Here is a 20,104-nt window from a genome sequence, read left to right as displayed (position 1 = left end):
GGGTGCTTGCCTAGCTTATATAAGCCCCCCCCCATTCAGTATCTCATCACAAAAATACCCCCCCACACACACATACACAACATTTCTTATTAAAAAACCAGTACTATTTCTTAGGAATGCCTCCTGCTTTGGCCCATTTATGCCTTTGTGTTACCTAGTTCCCTGTGTTTATATAGTTGCTAAGTGGTTGCTTTTTGTCTTTCTCACGTTTGGGCAGATCTGCCCAGTGTGGGTGATTTCAACTGAACATAAAACAAGTTCCAGCCAGTTTTCTCTAACTTGAGGGAATGGTGGGAGGTGAGATAAGCTGAGATCATTACATCAGATGCTTCCAGGGCTCTGCTTTGATTTTTTTTTTTTTGGCTTTCTTGAGAGCTTCTAATTCATTCTAGGCTCAGGCCACTCCTCGGTTCTCAAATTTAGCGTAGCCCCAAAATCTCCAGTTTCATCCTAGCCACTCACCCTCCTTGCTCAACTTCTTTCTCTTTCTTCTCAGCTGCTATTTCTTTCCTTTTAATGAAAACGAAGAACAAAGGTATCTCTAGTTTCCTTTTCTCCACATTTGAAATGTTGGTGGGCATTCTGGGAATTGTTAGCTTTACATGGTAATAGGTAGGCAGCTGTCTACTGATCTTCTGTGCCCTGCACCATGGCTGTTGGTGCTTCGAATCTATCACTTTTTTCTTGTTTAGCGGCTGTATTAGCCACTCTCCTTACTTGGCAGGAGCACCTTAAGAGATGGTTTCGTGTGGCTCACAGCTTGAGGGTTCAGTCCACAGTGGCAGAAAGATGTGACAGGAGCATAGGGTGGCTGGTCACATTGTGTCTACTGTCAGGAAGGTGTGGTGACAGGAGCATAGGGTGGCTGGTCACATTGTGTCTGCAGTCAGGAAGGTGTGGTGACAGGAGCATAGGGTGGCTGGTCACATCATGTCTGCTGTCAGGAAGCAGAGAGAGATGAATGCTGATGCTCAGCTTGCTTGACCTGTTGACCCAACACATGGGGTGGTTCTCCTACTTTTATGAGAGCTCTTCCCTCCCTGGTTAAATGTCTCTGAAAATACTTTTGTGGATATATTCGAGCTTGTTTCTTAGGTGATTCTAAATCCTACCAAGTTAACAGTCAAGCTAACGTCATAGTTGCTTTGGAGATTTTTCCTTTTCCTGCAGCTTTTAAAATTTGGATTAGCCTTTATTCTTTCCTATGTTTATATTTTATTATGTGCCAGAGGGGGAAATCTGTAATATGGTTGCAACTTGACATCTTGTTCACTTTCAGCACTGAGGTGAACCCTGACCCTTGAGCATGCTAGGCAAATACCAAGCCACATTCCACGCCTGCAACTTGCAGTCTCATCCCAGACATTCCTTCTGTAGCTTTGACTTTCCACTGCTCTAGATGACTTGTAGTGCTCATTTTCCATATCTCCCTCCATACAGTTAGTTCAGGTTTCCATTAGAACAGGGAGTATTTGGGTTTTCCACAGTGCTGTATTATATTAATATTTTGCTGGGTTTACTAAAAGAATAACTTTACAGAAAATAAACTTAGTGATTTATTTGGACATTTAAGGACTTAATCTGACAGCACCAGAGAAGTATAGAGGTTCTGTTCAGGGGACGTAGATAGGAGCTGTCCCTGTAGTGCTAATGGGTTACTGCACAGTGACTTCCTTATTCACTTCTCACAGATACAGGATACGCACAAACTAGTTGTGCCTTCTGAGTTACTGTTTCTGTCACCTAACTTAATAATAGTTCAAATATTCCAGAGATTCAGTTATTTAAAATTTCTTGAGGATATTTTGGAACTTTTAAAATTGTTTTACAGTTTTTTTTTCGTGTGTGTGTGTGTGTGTGTGTGTGTGTAGTTATAGAGGTCTGTGGCTTCCTGCTTAGCTAGACAGCCTGGTCCACAGGCCACAGGCATCCTCTTGCCTCTGTCCCTTCATGTCTTGTGGTTATAGACATGCACTGGCACACTATAAGGTTCTTTTCCTTTGGCACTGGGAACCTTAATTCAGGTCCTCATGCTGTGTGGACAGCACTCTTAACTGAGCTATCTCCTCAGTCGCTATAGACTTTTGAAATTAGCAATGTAATTTTCTTTGTGCCTGAACCTGCATTTTTGAGAAAGGAATCTATCATGTTTGAGAAGGAGCTTGCACTAACTGCTTTGTCTTATGTGTGTATTGGCATGGAGACATTGCCCAGTGGGGAAGGGCTTACTTAGCATGTATCGGGCCCAGGGTTCCTCCCCAGTATGGTAAGGAAACTAAACAAGGGCCTGTCATGGGCAAAAATTGAAAGTTAGCTCCTTCCTCTGTCGTCCCTTTCTTCTCCTTCTTCTCTTCCTTCTCCTCCTCCTTCTCCTCCTCCTCTTCCTCTTCCTCCTCCTTCTCCTTTTCTTCTTCCTCCTTCTTTTCTTCCTCCTCTTTCTCCTCCTCCTCCTCTTCCTCTTCCTCCTCCTCCTTTTCTTTCTCTTCCTCTTCCTCCTCCTCTTCCTCCTCTTCCTCTTCCTTCTCCACTCCCTCCTCCTCCTCCTCTTCCTCCTCCTCTTCCTCCTACCTCCTGCTGTTGTTTGTAGCAGTCCCTCTGCCTTTTAAGTGTTGGAATTGCTGGTATGACCTTGTCAAAACAACTGGGTGGAAAATGATGTCTTATGATAGATAAGGAACAAAAATCAATTATAATCTTATCTCTTAGATATTATCAGTATTTTAACACTGGAAAGGTTTTTCAGTATTATTTTCTGTATGTATTCTTATTTTTGCACTTACACTGTATGCAATTTTGAATTTTAGTTTTTATTCCAGGATATCTTAATACTGGTACTACTGAATTTTAGGCATCTTGTGTGCTGGGGGCCGTTTTAGTGATATTTCACTTGTGTTTTAATAAACAAAGCTTGCCTGAAGATCTGAGAGTAAAACAGCCGCACTGATCAGCCTCACAGACCAGGCAGTGGTGACACACACCTTTAATCCCAGTAGCTACATCAGTTGCCATAGAAACTGGGCGGCAATGATGCATGCCTTTAATCCCAGTACTAGAGAGGACTATAAGACAGGAGGAGACAGCTCTCAGACTCAGTCTCATTCTGAGGATTCTTGAAGGCAGGATCACCATTTCAGATTGAGGTAGAGGTTAAAACCAATGGCTGGCTGTTTTGCTTTTCTGACCTTTAGGTTGAACTCCAATATCAGTCTTTGGGTTTTTATTTATCATGCTACAGGCTGTTCCTGGGTATGGATGTCTGTTCATCAGGTATCAATATTGCTCTCCTCCACCAAGTTGTGACAGTTGAATATGTTTGTAGCCATTTCCAAACGCTCTCCTGAAGGGAAAATCATGCGTGATTGAAAACTGACATTTTCTTCTTACCTTGAGAAAGTATTTATGTTATAATATTACAATTTCATAGGTATTATTTTCAGTGGCTGCATACTATTCCAGTTACATACATCTCCTTGGGTCTTCAATCAGGATTGTGTTTATTCTAGTTGGTGGATACTCTCAGTTTTGCGAAGTTGTTCCATGCCTTGACAAATACATACACTAATCTGTTAGGGGTATTTTTTTTAAATTGTGATGAAAAATAACAAAATTGATCTTCTTTGCTATTTTTAGATATATTGCAGTGTTAGGCATATTCTCCTGTATTTACAGGCATATATATTTACTAAGTAATGATATCTGGTGTTTGTTAGAGAACTTTAAGGTAAGCTTGTTTTTTAGAAATCACAAGAAGTAACTAACATGCATTGTAGGCCAAACAAGTGCATTTTAAATTAAGAGTGCCCTTGTCGTTTTATATGATGTTTCAGATTCCACTGTTTGGGATCATGTCATCGGATTCTGCAGATCCCTTCTACTGGATGAGAGTTATTCTTGCATCCAACAGAGGTATGCACTTCTGACCTCCATCCTGCCATCAGTTGTGGTTTTGTATGGGAGAGCTAGAACAGAAACCCATGGCTTAGGAGGAGAAACCACTATTGTAATAGTGACAACAGTGGGTTTATTGTATGTGTTTTGTGTGTGCATGTGTGTTTGAATGTATGTGGTCGGTACACATATGTATGTGTACACAGTGAAGATCAAAGGTTGACTAGTGTCTTCCTCGATCACTCTCTACGTATAGGGTGTCTGGGACTCTCTGATAGTCTCCTGCCTCTGCCTTCCAATTGCTGGGATTAAAGGTATGTGCCATCATGTCTAGCTCACTTTATGTACTGAGACTGGGTCTCCAATTTGAACCTAGAGCTTGCCAGTTCTAGTGCTCTAGAACTTACCTCAGGTGACCCATGTCTGTATCCTGAGGATTTGGATTACAAATGGTGTTATGTGGGTGCTGGAGATCTGAATTCTACTTCAAGCTTGTGCCACAAACTCTTTACCCACTGAGCTATTTCCTCAAGATATTAAAATCTCATGATTTGACTGGGTGGTGGTGGCACATGCCTTTAATCCCAGCACTCGGGAGGCAGAGGCAGGCAGATCTCTGTGAGTTTGAGGCAGCCTGGTCTACAAGAGCTAGTTCCAGGATAGGCTCCAAAGCTACAGAGAAACCCTGTCTTGAAAAAACAAAAACAACAACAACAAAAAAAACAAAAAAAATCCCATGATTTTCAGTGTCAGGGAGATGATGCCCTGGACCAGAAGCCTCTTGAATTTGAGTAATGTTGATGCATTTTTGGGGGAAATATTTTTGAATAAATGGCAGGTTTTTTTTTGGTAGTTTTTTAGATTATAGGAGTAATATTGGCTCATTTACTTATTAAAATTGTGTGTGTGTGTGTTTTGTTTGTATGCTTACACGTGTCACAGTGAGCATGTGGAAGTCAGAAGAACTTTTTGGAGCTGATCTCTCCTTTTACTTTGCATGGATTGCAGGGATTGAACTCATGTTGCCAGGCTTGCCACAAAGTCTTCAATCATTGAGCCATCTCACCAGCACCACCCTCTCCTTTTCTATCCTCCAAATTCATTAACCGTTTCATATATTCTCGCCACACTTATTAATACCCCACCCCATCACTACCAGCCCCATCCTCTCATCAAGTTCTATCCCATCCATCCCATTTTCGTCTCTCACTCTCTTTTTTCTTTCTTTAGTTTATTTTTATATTTTGGGTGTTTTGCTTAGATATAAGTCTGTGTACCACATGCATAGCTAGTGCCCATGGAGGCCTATAGACAAGAAGTGTCTGTCCTGCAGCTGTTCAGTCCCAGGGAAACACACAGAGGTTTATATTAATTATAAACTGTCTGGCCTCTTAGCTTAAACTTATTATTAAGTAGCTCTTACAACTTAACCCATAAGTTTTGTCTATGTTTAGCCATGTGACTTGGTACCTTTTCTCAGTAAGGCATTTTCTGCATCTGACTGGGTGGCTGACGCTCTGCTTTCCTCTTCCCAGAATTCTTAGTCTAGTTGTCCTGTCCATATTTTCTGCCTGGCTACTGACCAATCAGTGTTTTATTAAACTAATACATGTGACAAATCTTTACAGTGTGCAAAAGCATTATCCCACAACAGAGGCCAGCACAAGATCCTCTGGAATTGGAGTTATAGATAGTTGTGAGCTACCATTTGGTTGCTGGAAATTAAACTGTCGTCCCCTGGAAGAGCAGCCAGTATTCTTAACTGCTGAACCATCTCTGCAGGCCTCTTGTTTTTAGTGTTACTTTGTGACCTAGTGGGTTTAACCAGGTCATGGGTGTGGAGCTGTCCTGGGACCTATGTTCCTAAGTGGCTACATCACGGAGAACAAATGTTCAGTCACTCCGTCTTGTGCCAACTGTATCTGCTGTGGGCTAATGAGTGCCATGGCCATAACATGTATATCCTATAGCATTTCAGAGCCTTCTTCTCATTATCCAAGTCTTCAATTCTTTCCACCTCTTTTTCTGAGTTGTTCTCTGAACATGGGGATGGTGGTAGTAATATGATCCTTCTATGAAAGCTGAACACTTAGTAGTCACTTGTTTTCAGCACATTGGCCAGTCATACATCTCTGTATAAACACTGTTCACTGTAGAGAGGGGCTGCTTTTATCAAGGCTGAGCATAGCACTGGTCTGTTGCTATATCCCAAGGCCAGGTGACGACATCAGTCAGGTTCCGCCTAGCTTATTCGTCCATGCTTGGAGGGAAGTGTAAGATAAAGAAATGGCAGATAGAAAAATTAAAGATAATAAAGAAAAGACAGAGACACAGGATAGAGATGGGAGGACAACCTAGCAAATACTGAATCTGCCCCGTGTTTATTTTTTATAGGTTTTATATACCCTAGTCCAAAGAGGAGGGGGAAGATAAAAGACTTCTTTACCACTATACAAGGAACAAACAAAGTAATCACCTTCTCAATACCCAAAGCATCAAGTAACCACACCCTAGGTCAAACCATTCTGTTAATAACCACACCCTGGGATAAACCTCCTGTCATAAGGAGCAAGAATAGGTCTGAACTGTCCTTCTTTTGGTGAAGGTGGAACAAATCCACATCCATGGGCTCCCACAGTCTATGCATTCACTGTTTCTTGGAAGGTTTATTATTTTTTTCAGTGATTCAGCATTTATAAAATGCACCAACATTTATGATGCATGTTTCTGGGGTATTGATAAATTTCAGATATTCATCCAGACCTTTTCTTTACATATTCATTCATAGAAATTGTTTACTCATTTTCTTCCTTTACAGGAACATTGATGGAATTGGGTATTTCCCCAATTGTAACATCTGGTTTGATCATGCAGTTGTTAGCTGGAGCCAAAATCATTGAAGTTGGAGATACACCCAAAGATAGAGCTCTGTTCAATGGAGCCCAGAAATGTGAGCAATAATAGGGTTATTTTCCAAATTTGAGGATGGTTTGGGGAAAGATGTTTCCTGTAGTTCTTTGGTTTTGTTGGTTTTTGTCTTTGGTTGTAAGCATGTACTCCTTTTTTTATCAGTATTTGGTATGATCATTACCATTGGGCAAGCCATTGTGTATGTCATGACGGGCATGTATGGGGACCCTGCAGAAATGGGTGCTGGGATCTGCCTCCTTATCATTATACAGGTAAGAAATCCTGTGTTTTTATATGCTAATAAAAACAGTTTGGTCCCTTTTATCTAACAGTTCTGTAGGTGAATGATATAATCATTTCTTCTGAGTCATTTTATTTAATTACATATTACAAATGAAGTGACACATACATTGTGTTGATTTAAAAAAATTTATTTTCATAGCTTTAGAGTCTGTCATTTAAAGAATTATGGATACCACTCCGTCATTGTTTGATATTTACATTCTGATGTCTCTGAAATTCTAATGTATTCCATCAGTTAACAGTGCATTCCTGCTGTTGCCAGCCAGGTAGTAGTGGTGGGGCATTCATCACGCTTGTGTGGCAGTCTGCTTGGCCATAGCTGCAGGGATTAGCACTCTAGCTGTTGGTTACTTTATGCACTATTGGTATAGTAGATATGTGAAGTTTCTTATTGGCTGAAATCACTTCGGAAAACCCAGCATGATGATATAAACCTCTAGTTCTAGTTGGGAGGCTGCAGCGGAGGATTCTTGAACCAACAATTAGAGATAAGCCTGTGCAATATTAAATTGTTATCATTGAAATGAAACATGCTAGTCTAGAGAAAGCACAGTAACAGCAAACTTGATGAAAAACAGCTAAGTCTGAAATACCTAATTTGTAGTAATAAGATATTTTGTCGTAGTTTAACTGGCAGTCTTCAAACTTGGAATCCTCTTGCCTCCACATCTTGAGTGCTCAGATTTTAGGTCTTTACCCAGGTTTCTAACAGTATTCTTTTCTTTCTTGGTGGAATATGAAACTATGATGCTCTAAATAATTTTAGTGTCTGCAGAATACCATATGTATACTCAGGTATGAGTGTTGTATGGAGGTATTTGAGACAATGTCATATAGCTTAGATGGGTCTCAAACTTAGTATGTAGCTGAGGTGACATTAAGTTTCTGTTCCTCCCACCCCCATGTCCCAGGTGCTAGCATTATACATCTGCTGTACCATTATCTGGTGTATGAGTACTAGGGATTAAACCTAGAGCTTTGTGCATAGTAAGCCAGCTGCCAGTTTAATGACATCCCAGCCCTCCATGGAGTTCTGAAATGGGTATTTTAAAGACCAACATAATTTTGATTGTATGTAATGTTCAGAAGATTTTTTTAAAGTTTTGTTTATTTTTTTGGTTTTTTTTTTTGGTTTTTCGAGACGGGGTTTCTCTGTGGTTTTGGAGCTAAAGTTTTGTTAATAAAATATGTCTCCTGGGGTTCTGGTTACCTTGGAAATTCATTTGATCTATTGTATAAAATTAGAATTAATTTAGGATTTTTTTCCCTAATAGTTTAAAAGATCAAATTCAGAATATATATATATATATTTTGTGGTTTTTCGAGACAGGGTTTCTCTGTGGTTTTGGAGCCTGTCCTGGAACTAGCTCTTGTAGACCAGGCTGGTCTCGAACTCACAGAGATCCGCCTGCCTCTGCCTCCCGAGTGCTGGGATTAAAGATGTGCGCCAATGCCAGTATTTGAGAAATATAACAATCTCAGATGTACATAATTTACCCCCCCTTTTTTTTGTTAAATAAACCTTACGTAGGAAGCAAGTCAAATAAGAAAGAGTATTCAGTGAGCCTGACTCAAGACAGAGATTGTCAGGTATCTGATAATAATATAATGGGTTATAACTGTTTTGTCTGTGTTCTAGGGCAGGATTTTCAATGTATTATTGGGTCTTTAGTTACTTGCTGAGACCTAGTGCATTCTTTTCCAGCATAAAATGTGTGTCCTAAGAGCGTAATGGTTCATTTATTTCTCCATTTACAAATCATGTGCTTGACATTATAGCCACTGGGAGTTGGAAAAGGAAAAGATGCAGAGGATAGGGCAAAAAGAATCCTCTGCCCCTGGCTTTAGTATCCTTCAGCGCTTATGGTTTCTTATATGCTGAGGACATCATGCTTGTTCTTGTTTCTTTAAAGCAGTGGTTTTCAACCTGGCACGGCGGAGGAATGCCCCTTTTGCAGGGGTCAAGTATCAGAAATCCTGAATATCATGTATTTATATTACAGTTCATAATAGTAGCAAACTTAAATTTATGAAGTAACAATGAAAATAATTTTATGGTTGGGGTCGCCACACAAGGAACTGTATTTTATAGAGTCACAGAATTAGAAAGGTTGAGAACCTGTCCTTTTGTTTGTTTGTTTTTGAGATAGGGTTTCTCCAGGTAATAGTAGTCCTGGCTGTCATGGAATGCATTTTGTAGACCAGGCTGGCCTCAAACTCACAGAGATCCGCCTGCCTCTGCCTTTCAAGTGCTGGGATTAAAGGCGTGTGCTGCCACCACTCTGTGTGAACCACTGCTTTAAAACTTTTGCTTTATGCAGCAAATAAAGTTTTATGGTTTTTTGTTTAATTTTTGTTTTCTTTTGGAGTCAAGGATTGATTCAGGGTCTTAAAAATGCTAAATCTGCACTGTCACAAGACACTCCGTTAGCATAAAGTAGCCTTGAGTTGTCTTCTAAAAAGACATTCAGAACTAGCATCAAGCCCTCAGAACATTTTGTACCAGTGTAATTTCTCTGGCACCTTCCAAAAGCTAGGCTTAGAGTCAAGGAATGTAGCTCAGCAGCTCTGGCCTAGTTAGGTGAGGTAGCTTTTACAGCATTTCAGGCTATTTTAATGTTTCTTTTGCACATTGAGAAATCTCATTATTTCTGAGATTGAAATAAGCAAATATGTATTAGCTTGTTGACATAAATTCTGGTATATAAATATCTGTGTTGTGATGAATTCTTCTAGTGCTAATGTATAAAGAAAATGTCATGTTTGATTGCTGGTGGGCAGTGATCCATTTGTGTCTTTTCAAGGGATTGCTAACACTGACAATATGTGGCTACACTGAAGATCTATGATTGGATCAGTGTGTGTTCACCTAGAAACATAGGTTTTTGAAAACTGTTTGCATGCTGTATGGAAGGTATTTCTCACTTTGTTTTTGTTTTGCTCACATAGTGCTCTTTCCACTAATTGATTTTGAAATCTAAATTGAGTCTTGGTTGAAATTAAAAATTAAATAGAAAGTGTCATTGTGCATGGCACATAGTAAAGGTAAGTGTGTTTTGTCAAGCTAAGTGGAGTGGGTATGCACACCCCACTTGACATCCAGTGCACTTTTATACCCACTCAGAGGGTCATAGTGTGCATTCGCATGTTTACCGGTCACAGTTCTGTTCTCCCTAGGCTTCATGGAGATGCTGCTGTCATTCTCTGCTTCCTCTTCCTCTTCCACAAACACACATGGTGTTTACTAGCTCTTCTATTCCTTAAATGGCACAAACAATTCCTCATTTAGATTTATCTATACTTTCTAACTCCTCCTGGGAAAAGATGAGTCTCATTCTCAAGGATATTCATGAACAATTCTAGGTGTATTATTCTGCACAGGGGGCTTTATTATTGTAGGACTTCTTGTGTCTTTGGACAGACCATCTATCTGTCAGAGCCAAGACTACTGATTTATGAATATGCACTCTCCCCGTCAGTGGGGATGGGTTACTGTTACTGGATTTGTGACAAGGAACACTCAACTTGATATTTTGACACAATTATCCAGTTGTGTCCAAATAAAACCCAGCCCTAACTTCCCTCTTACCTTGTCAAAATATCAAACTTGATTTTCATACAGTGATAGGTTACAGTGATCTCTCTCAGGAGTTTGAGAGTTATGCCCCTTTTCCAGTTGTTTGAAAGTCAAACTAAAAACTTTAAAAGACAAGTTAGGCTTTGTACAAGCACTGAAGTGGCATTTAAGAAAAGACAAAAAACCAACTACAGTGTGTAAGGTAAGCATGCTCAAACGGTATAATGCAGCTTGACGTGTTCATTGACAGGTGATAGTAGGTAAAGTGTGTAATGAGGGTGGGCTGCTTGAGTTGGGAGGAATCAAAACTACTTCCTTGTTTCTGTAGGGGAGGGTGTAGAGTGTAAGGTAGTAAGATTGGGGCTCATGCCTTATTTCCCTCTCCATAAGATTATTCTAGCCAGAAAGAAGCCACATCACAGAAACTGTGGCTTGGTTTTATTGATACATGTTTTTATAGATGTATCTTCTCCAAGAATAGCCGTAAGCTAAATTTAGTATGTTTTTATTAAAAAAAAAGATGAACTAGAAAACATAGTGAAATCTTAGCTTTTCAAATTTGTATGCAATCTTTGTCATAATAAGCATAGCACTAATTTTTGTATTACAATTTCTATACTCAATTGTGCTCTAGTTTTTGGCTTATTCTATATGTATTATATAGAAGATGTATTACTTTATAAAAAGTGTTAATTTCATCTTATCCGTTAGGGAGTAAAGAATCTCTTAATTTTTCTGTAATTTATTTGGCCTTTTACTTACGTGGAGGTATTTGGACTATTTTATGTTTCTTCCTTTCAAATTCTAAGCTGTGATTATTATTTAGTGCCTCTACCATGGGCACAATTGAAACTATCTAGCTGGTCTAACTGTAACTCTGAGGTGAAGCGTTTGCTATATAACGAGGAAGCAGTCCTAGTCCTTGGATTTTCAGGTGACCGGCGACCAGACTAGAGCAGGCAGTGGCTGCAGATAGCACAGCGGTGAAGAACAGTGCTTGGGTTTGACAGTGGGAATGCACAAACTGTGAACTAGCCATTCGTCTGCCCCTTCCTGAGTTTATTCTTGCTTCTGCTTACGTGCATTTCTTTCCCCACAGTTGTTTGTTGCTGGTTTGATTGTGCTGCTGTTAGATGAGCTGCTACAGAAGGGTTACGGCTTGGGGTCTGGTATTTCCCTCTTTATTGCCACCAACATCTGTGAAACCATTGTCTGGAAGGCCTTTAGTCCCACTACCATTAACACTGGCAGAGGTACATTGCACAGTGACTGCAACTGCACGAGCTTTGCTGGATGTATGCTGAAAATGAGTCTGTAATGCAGCAGCACATGCCTCTAGGCACTCCAGTTTGCTACCCTAGACCACGAATGCTAACTGTTTAAAACTTAATGAGCAGAGAGATGTGTGAAGTATGCAGTAGTAAGTCCAAAAAGAGTGCATCTAACCTCTGCTTGTTTAAAGTTTCAGTGGTTGCAAACTGTATTACAATTTTGTTGACCTTGCTTAAGCCATTGCTGCCAGAGTCATTTACCTCCCCAATTGCAGCTTTACCGGAAGGACAGAAAGGTAGTGGATTACGATTTGGCCGTCCTCTGAGAGCACTCATACCCTTGCCTCTCTAGCTGGCTTTGTATTAGCATCTAAGGTTTGAAAGATTTCATTCTGTTTTTTCCCTGTATCTCTTTGCACTTCTTAGTTGTCATTCTGTCCTAACTAGTCAATGTCTAACTTTGATCCCAGCCTTAAGAAAATACTGATAATTTATTAACATTCTTGGTGCAGTCAACTAAAGGCAAGCATGGTAGATAAACATACCTGCTCTGATTCTGACATTTTTATTCTGCTTTGCTGCTGCTTTTTATTATCCCTAAAAATACTTCCTTCCTTTCCCTAAAGGAAAGGCAAACTTTTATGAATGAAAATTGCAGATTTATGTTGAAATTTGCCTCCATGATAGAAACATGTTTAGAACCCACACGCATGGCCATGTTACAAAGCCATACGTATAACAGAGTCATCAATTGGTAAATTGACTTGAGGTTCAAGTTATTTGTTTAGACTTTTGAGACGATTTTGGAAGAGGCACCCACAGTTCATTTTTGTCTCAATTTCTCAGGTACGGAGTTTGAAGGTGCAGTCATAGCTCTATTTCATTTGTTGGCCACCAGGACAGACAAAGTCCGAGCCTTGAGGGAGGCCTTCTATCGGCAGAACCTCCCCAATCTCATGAATCTCATCGCCACAGTTTTCGTGTTTGCTGTTGTCATATATTTTCAGGTAAGTGTAACCTTTTCACTGATGTCATTGCTCTTTTTCTGGTAAAAAGAATGCTGTTTGAAAGGATGGTGTCTAATAAATCAGCTTTTCAAGAACCAGTGTGCCCTAGTTTGAAGGTGGAAAATACTAGCTATGAACTAGAAAAAAGGGATCTTTGGGGAAGGGACAAATTTTATTGCTGGTTTGTCAATTCTCTGCTGCTATCCTTTCCTCTCTCTGCACTCTTTGATATGCAGTTCCTCTTACTAGTGATTTCATTTTTAGGGGTTTCGTGTGGACTTGCCCATTAAGTCGGCCCGGTATCGCGGACAATACAGTAGCTATCCCATCAAGCTCTTCTATACATCGAATATTCCCATAATTCTCCAGTCTGCCCTAGTGTCAAACTTGTATGTCATTTCCCAGATGCTGTCTGTTCGATTTAGTGGCAACTTCTTAGTAAACTTACTAGGACAGTGGGCCGTGAGTATGTTTATTTTTATTAAATATTTAAAATTTATATTTCATAGTTGTATTTTTAACTGATTGAGATAGATATTGAAGCATTTTGAAATTTATTTACCTGTATCATTTTGTTATTTGGAAAATTTGATAAATGTTCTAAGACTAAGATTGCCAGGTAGTTTTGAATGTTTTACTATATGGAAAGCATTTTCTTACATCATCTGAATAGCTTTTTAGGCTAAAAATTATAGTTGCTTTCACAAAAGTGACTTTGTTTTGTAGTCTTTGTTGTTTATTGACATGGTCTCACGCTATCTAGTCCAGGCCGACTAGGCAGTCTTCTTGCCTCAGTATAGCCTCTATGTAGCCCTGGCTGTCCTGGAACTAGCTCTGTCAGCCAGGCTGGCCTCAAACTCACAGAGATCGTCAGCCTCTGCCTCCTGAAGTGCTGGGATTAAAGGTGTGAGCCATCACCACCTGGTTTAATTGTTTTCTTAAAACTTCAAAATGCAATGGTTATCCATTTCAGATTCTAAATATAATCAGAGATTAATTATAGATTGTATATCTTTCCTCCAGATTTCATAGATCTATATTTTTTAAACTCACTCTTCTGTTAATGATCTATTCAAAACAAAGTGTCTTGCACAAAATAAAGTACATAATTTTGAAGGACTGAAGGATACAAGGTTAACTTCTTAAATTATATAGGCTCATTTGCTGTTGTGTTTTAAATCAGCATGAGCCGGTGCAGCAGGTAAAGGTGTTTGCTAAGACTAGACCCGGAGACCATGAAAGGGTGGCAGAAGCAAACCAGTCCCACAAACGTGTCCTTTGACCTCTACGTATACTGTGCTGTGCACATATCAGCACACACCACCCACAGGCATCGTGTACACTCACAGAACAATAAAGCTTCTCTTTAAAAAGTTAAAACACTGTAATTATTTTTGAAAAATTCAAACATGTATATTCTGGCCATGACAGTTGTAGTCTTAAATATGCAGAAAGCTAAAGCAGATCACCTCAAAAGAGTTTGGGGTCATTTTGGGCAACATAGTGAGACTTCATCCCAAAACAGAGACAAATCTTAAGGTTTATGGTGCAATACATTCTATGGCATGCGCTTGGTATTCCAGGCCCTGGGTTTATCCTCAGCAACAAACAAAAACCCTAGTATTCTCAACTAGTCAGGTTGACCATTGTTTGTTTTAATTCTTGTTTGATAGGATGTCAGTGGGGGAGGACCTGCTCGTTCTTACCCTGTTGGAGGCCTCTGCTACTACCTGTCTCCTCCCGAGTCCATGGGTGCCATATTTGAGGATCCTGTCCACGTAGTTGTATATATCATCTTCATGTTGGGATCATGTGCATTCTTTTCTAAGACATGGATAGAAGTGTCTGGTTCGTCAGCCAAAGATGTAAGTATATGACTAGTTAAAAATACTTTTGTGGGGCTGGAGAGATGGTTCATTGTAAGAGCACTGGCTGCTCTTACAAAGGACCCGGGTTCAATTCCCAGCACTATTCATACCTGTCTGTAACTCCAGTTCCAAGGCTCTGACAGCCTCACACAGGCATACATGCAGGCAAAACACCAATGAACATAAAATAAAAATGTATTAAAGGAAACTTTTGTAAAAATCATAGTATTTGGATTCTAAAATACAGTTTTTAGCTTTGTTCATATATTCTTAGTAAGACATATCCCTAACAGGCTAAAAAATTGGTTCTTTTGGACTTTTACTGTGGCTTTATGATCCTCTAAAACTTACAGAACTAATACAAAAAATGCTGAGAGTAGCCAGCCAGTTATGGCACATGCCTTTAATCCCAGCACTCTGGAGGCAGAGGCAGGCAGGCAGTTCAAGGCCAGCCTAGTCTACAAAGTTAGTTCCAGAACACCTAGGGCTGTTACACAGTGACCTTGTCTCAAAAAAAAAAAAACAAAAAAAAACCAAGGAATTTAAAAAAATGCTGAGAGTACAGATGTAAAGTATGAGTAGCATATGCTTGGCAGCACTGAAACCTCAGTTCCCCTGTTTAATATGAGCGATACAGTGCCAGTGTTGAGGTTCTTCTAGTCTAGAAAGCAAGTTTATTTCAAGTCTTCTTTCTGGCCAGGTGGCTAAGCAGCTGAAAGAGCAGCAGATGGTGATGAGAGGCCACAGAGACACCTCCATGGTCCACGAGCTGAACAGGTACGCTCATAAAGTCATTTCCTTGATCATTGAGGGACATGGATTTATTCAAATTCAGTTTTCTACTCTTCACAAGAGAACTGAAATCAACTAAGTCTTAATTGTTTTCCACATAAGGATTGGCCCTTTTATAATCTTTTTAAAAATTACTTTTTTAAAATACCATTTTTCCCTTCTCCCCCTCTAGTATACTCCCCCCACCTGCTGTCTCTCAGGTTCACAGTATCTTACATTCCTAAAGAAGTGTCTGTGTATATATATATTCATTCATAAATTTATATTTATATATATTATATATAAAATCTGTTCAATCTTTTTGTTACATGATAAATATACATGATTTTAGAGCTAACCATTTGGTATTGGATAACCAGAGGCTCTTCTTTGGGGAAGGCTGTTTTCTTCTGCTCTCAGTATTCCTTAGTTGCCTGTAGTTGTCTATGGTTGGGTCCCTTCTATGTCAGCATGTCTACTGGTATTGTTCTTGTTAAGGCTTTGTTTAGGCAGCCTATATAATTTAAAATTGAAACTGTGCTACAATTGCTCACCCCAGTGTTAACGTAATGCATATTAGTAGTTCTCAGTGTTGGCTAGCTGTACGTGAGCTACCAGGGAAATTCTAAGACCCTGGCACCCTCACATTCAGGAAATAGGATTTGTTCTCAGGTATTGGGTATTTGGTGACAGCTTTATTGAGATAAAATTCATGTACCACTTAACATACAGTTTGAAATATATAATTCACACCTTTAACCTGAGTACTTGGGAGACTCAAGTTCAAGGCCAGCCTGGGCTACCTTATGAGTACCAAGCCAGTACAACAAAACCCAGTTGTGTGTGCATTGTTCATTAGTTCAGCAGTTTCTTGAACTGGCCCTAGTATTCCTATCTCAAATTATTTTATGTGTATGAATGTTTTGCCTGTGTCAATGTGCCTGGTTTGAAATTTTTTACAAGAGGGAACTTAAGGATACTTGCTTAAGAATAGTACATATTTTAGCCAGATGTGGTGGCACATGTCTGTCTGATCCTGAAATTCCTGAAGTGGGGGTTGGATGAGCTCAGGGCCAACCCTCATTACATGAGTTCAGTCTAAACAAACAAAACCCCCAAATTTTAGTTAGGTGTGGTAGCTTGTTAATCACAGTACTTGGAAGCTGAAGCAGGTGGATTGCTATGAGTTCTAGGCCAATTTGAGGCTATAGATACATGTCTGAAAAAATATATGTACTATATATTCACTGTAACAGACACTATGTTTTATATGTAGAGCATATTTTGTACATATATATCCACATGTATGTATGTATGTATATATATATATACACACACAAAATATATGCTCCATTTGTATGATAAATAATACTTAAATTTCAGCCCAGAATGTAATCCTCTGTCCTAAAAATTGCATTGCCTTGCAGCTATTATTTTTAAAATCTGGGGTTTCATAATCATTGCCTTAGTCAGTCTCCCATCTGTTGGGGACAGTGTCTTAGTAGTGAGGACCTGTTCTGACTAGTTTGTATCTCTTTAGAAGGAACCATTTCGAGCTAGCTAGACATTACATTGCTTCTAGCTGTTGTTTTCTTTCCCTGTTTCCCAATGCCTGATTGAAGTTCTTTTGTCTTTCAGGTATATCCCCACAGCAGCTGCCTTTGGGGGTTTGTGCATTGGTGCCCTGTCGGTATTAGCAGACTTCCTTGGGGCCATTGGCTCTGGCACTGGGATTCTACTTGCAGTCACTATTATTTATCAGTATTTTGAAATATTTGTTAAGGAACAGGCTGAAGTTGGAGGGATGGGTGCTTTGTTTTTCTAAATGTTCATATATTTCTTTGCGTGTGTGAAAGGGAAAATATTTTGACATACTGTTTCTGTCAAATAAGGCGGATTCCCTTTTTTTCCCTAAGTCTGTTGTTTTTAGTGCTAATTGTCCCATTTCTGAAATGGGCACCAAGCTAAGCCTGTGTGCAGCATTAGTACCAGCTGCCTTAAAACTGAAGTTTACATTATTTGTTGGCACCGTCCATCTAGTGTTGCCCGTGATGCTGGGATGCAGTGTATCTGCTTAGCTGTTGGTTAGACAGCAAGACAGTGACATGGACTAGCTTTGCACACAACATTCAGAACACTGAATATTCCCTTGTTTAAAAATAAACAGTGCAAATTGCCACTTTCCAGTATTTTTGAGCTTCCCTAATGAGTTACGGAGCATTTATATCTAATGTATATTTTAGATAATTTTTATACTTTTTTAACTCATCGTATCCATGTTCTTGACCTTCCCTCACCAGCCCCAACCCCTCTTTATTTGTCCTATCTCCAAACTGCCACTCAGCCTGGATGGGCAATAGTCAAACATCGAAGTTATTTCTGTCACTGGAAACAACTGTTTCTAATTCCTCCTGCTTTTCATTCTTCTTCTCCCAGTGACAGCTATGAGTGCTGTGCAGCTGCACTGGCTCTGCCTTCTCCTTCCAGCACTCAGTGTAATGACCATTAGTATTCTCCTTTCCCCAAGCAGTGTCTGTAGTTGAGTGGAAGTGAACAATGAATTCAAACTAGGACTTTGTCTCTTACATGCATAGCAGGACCCAAACGTAAACAGTAGACAATAAAGTTTTATTTAATAAAACTGTTGCAGTTGTGTTGGAAAAATAAAGAGATGCGGTATTAAATGTTCTCTTAAGATTAATTTTGTAAGTTCATTGTATTTTCTATGGAAACCATCCAGATATGCTTAAAGAAGTTAGATGTAGTCATAATTCAGTCGTAAATTCCTGAAGGGCAGTGGCAGTTGAAGGGCGCTCATGCATATTTAGAAAGGGACAGGCAAAGTGTCTCAAAACATACTCTAGCATTTTTAGAGTGCATACTTTATTTTCCAAAAAAATTATCAAATTTAATTTTTAAGTTATTTTCAGAAGTACAGTTTTCAATCATTGATTTCCTTAGTAGGAATGGGAGGTAGTACTGACTTAGCTTGGATCATGAAGTCAGATAACTATGGAGGTGAGTGAAGTCAGGCACCGGAAACACCCCGGGGCATTAGGACCCATTTTGTGTGTTTACAGAGGAATGCAAAAGGGAAGCTTCCTTAGAAATGTAGGCAAATAACCAGTTTGAGAGGAGTGAAGATACCAGATGGCCAGCCCTCTTGAGTCTGACTTCACCTCCAACAGGCCCTTCTGAGGTGCACAGGTGATACAAATGACACTAAGGACAAGTCTAGGAGGTACTTGTTCCTGCTCAGTTGCACTCCTAGAACAAGGAGACACAAAGGCCAGGGAGAATGGGACAAATGTTGTGTCCTGGCCAATGCCAAAGACCATTCCCATTGCACCTGGCTCTAGAGTTGCCCCATGGAGAGGATGAATGTATGGAGCCTGTTTCTTCATTTCAGAGGATGGAAGCAACATGGGGAAAGAAAGATCCTGGGGAACTCATGGGGAAAACTAGTATCTTTGGAGAAATATCATGCTTGTGATTAGAAAACAAGTTTGGTTTTTTTTAAAGTGTTAAAATCATAGGGAAGGCTACTGTTGTATAAAAAGGTGGGTCTTAATTTTCACATTCATTAGGAAAGCAGATTTGGTTTATAAAATTCCAGAATTATTTCCATCCTCAAGTCCAATATAAAGATTTGTAGAAAGAGCTTATACTTTTTCATAAAAATACCTGTTGGTGATAACACTTAGCATGGATCCTGACTGTACATGGGTAAACCACTTTGTAAGGTTCAGAGAGTTTGCCTTGACCCTGGATCCAGCTGCAAACATACTGAGCTGGTCAACAAGCATCATGCTGAGAATGCTGCTAGAGGCTGAGCTGCAAGACAGCAATCCTTGAGCTGCTACAGTAGTCAACACAATAGCTGAGCTCATCAGAACAAGGACACTGGCAGAACTGTTGGCTGATGAGTTTTCCATGCACTCAATGGAAACCATTGTTGCATTCCCAGTATAGTTTTACCTTTCAGATAGCTGGCTAATATATCTCCCTATACCCATGCCTGTTGACATCAATATACATGTGGAGTCAATGCCAATCTTCCTATGGATTTAGCTTGAGTAGACAATTTTCTGAGGTAAGGATAGGAAATTAAAGTATATGCACACTTGCAGGAAGGGCCCTGAGTTTTCAGTCTCTTAGCTTTAGCCTTTAATATATTAAGAGTTAACCACATTCACTACGGAAGCATTAGTCTTGGCATGTTTTAGGAACTAAATGGCCTTACAAGGATATCAAATACATTTTAAAAGTTATTCTTGAGATAAAGTTTCATTATGCAGCCCAGGCTGGCCACATTTATGATCTTGCCTCAGCCTCCCAAGAAGGTGGATTACAAGCATGTACCACAAGTAGCTAAATATTTACTAGAAATGTTATTCTCTGTTGACTTTACATTTAAAGTACCCAAATTCCATAAGGCAAATCATTTAGAATTAGGAGAAACCAATTAATTTCCTATCAGAGTCTCTCTTTTAAAACTTATTTTGGCCA

The 20,104-nt window shown here is 39.6% G+C and overlaps 1 protein-coding gene across 1 annotated transcript in view; it reads left to right on the top strand.

The window, feature by feature from the left end:
• Sec61a2 (Sec61 translocon alpha 2 subunit) overlaps positions 1 to 18,276 on the top strand; it is a 25,694-nt gene extending 7,418 nt beyond the window's left edge. The window contains exons 4-12 of the mRNA XM_005354861.3: positions 3,828 to 3,906; positions 6,707 to 6,838; positions 6,961 to 7,070; positions 11,778 to 11,931; positions 12,796 to 12,956; positions 13,221 to 13,418; positions 14,630 to 14,821; positions 15,525 to 15,601; positions 17,234 to 18,276. Coding sequence (XP_005354918.1) covers positions 3,828 to 3,906; positions 6,707 to 6,838; positions 6,961 to 7,070; positions 11,778 to 11,931; positions 12,796 to 12,956; positions 13,221 to 13,418; positions 14,630 to 14,821; positions 15,525 to 15,601; positions 17,234 to 17,420 — 1,290 coding nt within the window. The 3' untranslated portion in view covers positions 17,421 to 18,276. The remainder of the gene's footprint in view (positions 1 to 3,827; positions 3,907 to 6,706; positions 6,839 to 6,960; positions 7,071 to 11,777; positions 11,932 to 12,795; positions 12,957 to 13,220; positions 13,419 to 14,629; positions 14,822 to 15,524; positions 15,602 to 17,233) is intronic.
• Positions 18,277 to 20,104: the final 1,828 nt, after the last annotated feature.

This window comes from Microtus ochrogaster, chromosome 16, assembly GCF_000317375.1.
Source record: "Microtus ochrogaster isolate Prairie Vole_2 chromosome 16, MicOch1.0, whole genome shotgun sequence".
Taxonomy (NCBI): domain Eukaryota; kingdom Metazoa; phylum Chordata; class Mammalia; order Rodentia; family Cricetidae; genus Microtus; species Microtus ochrogaster.
This window is presented reverse-complemented; position numbering and strand designations above follow the sequence as displayed.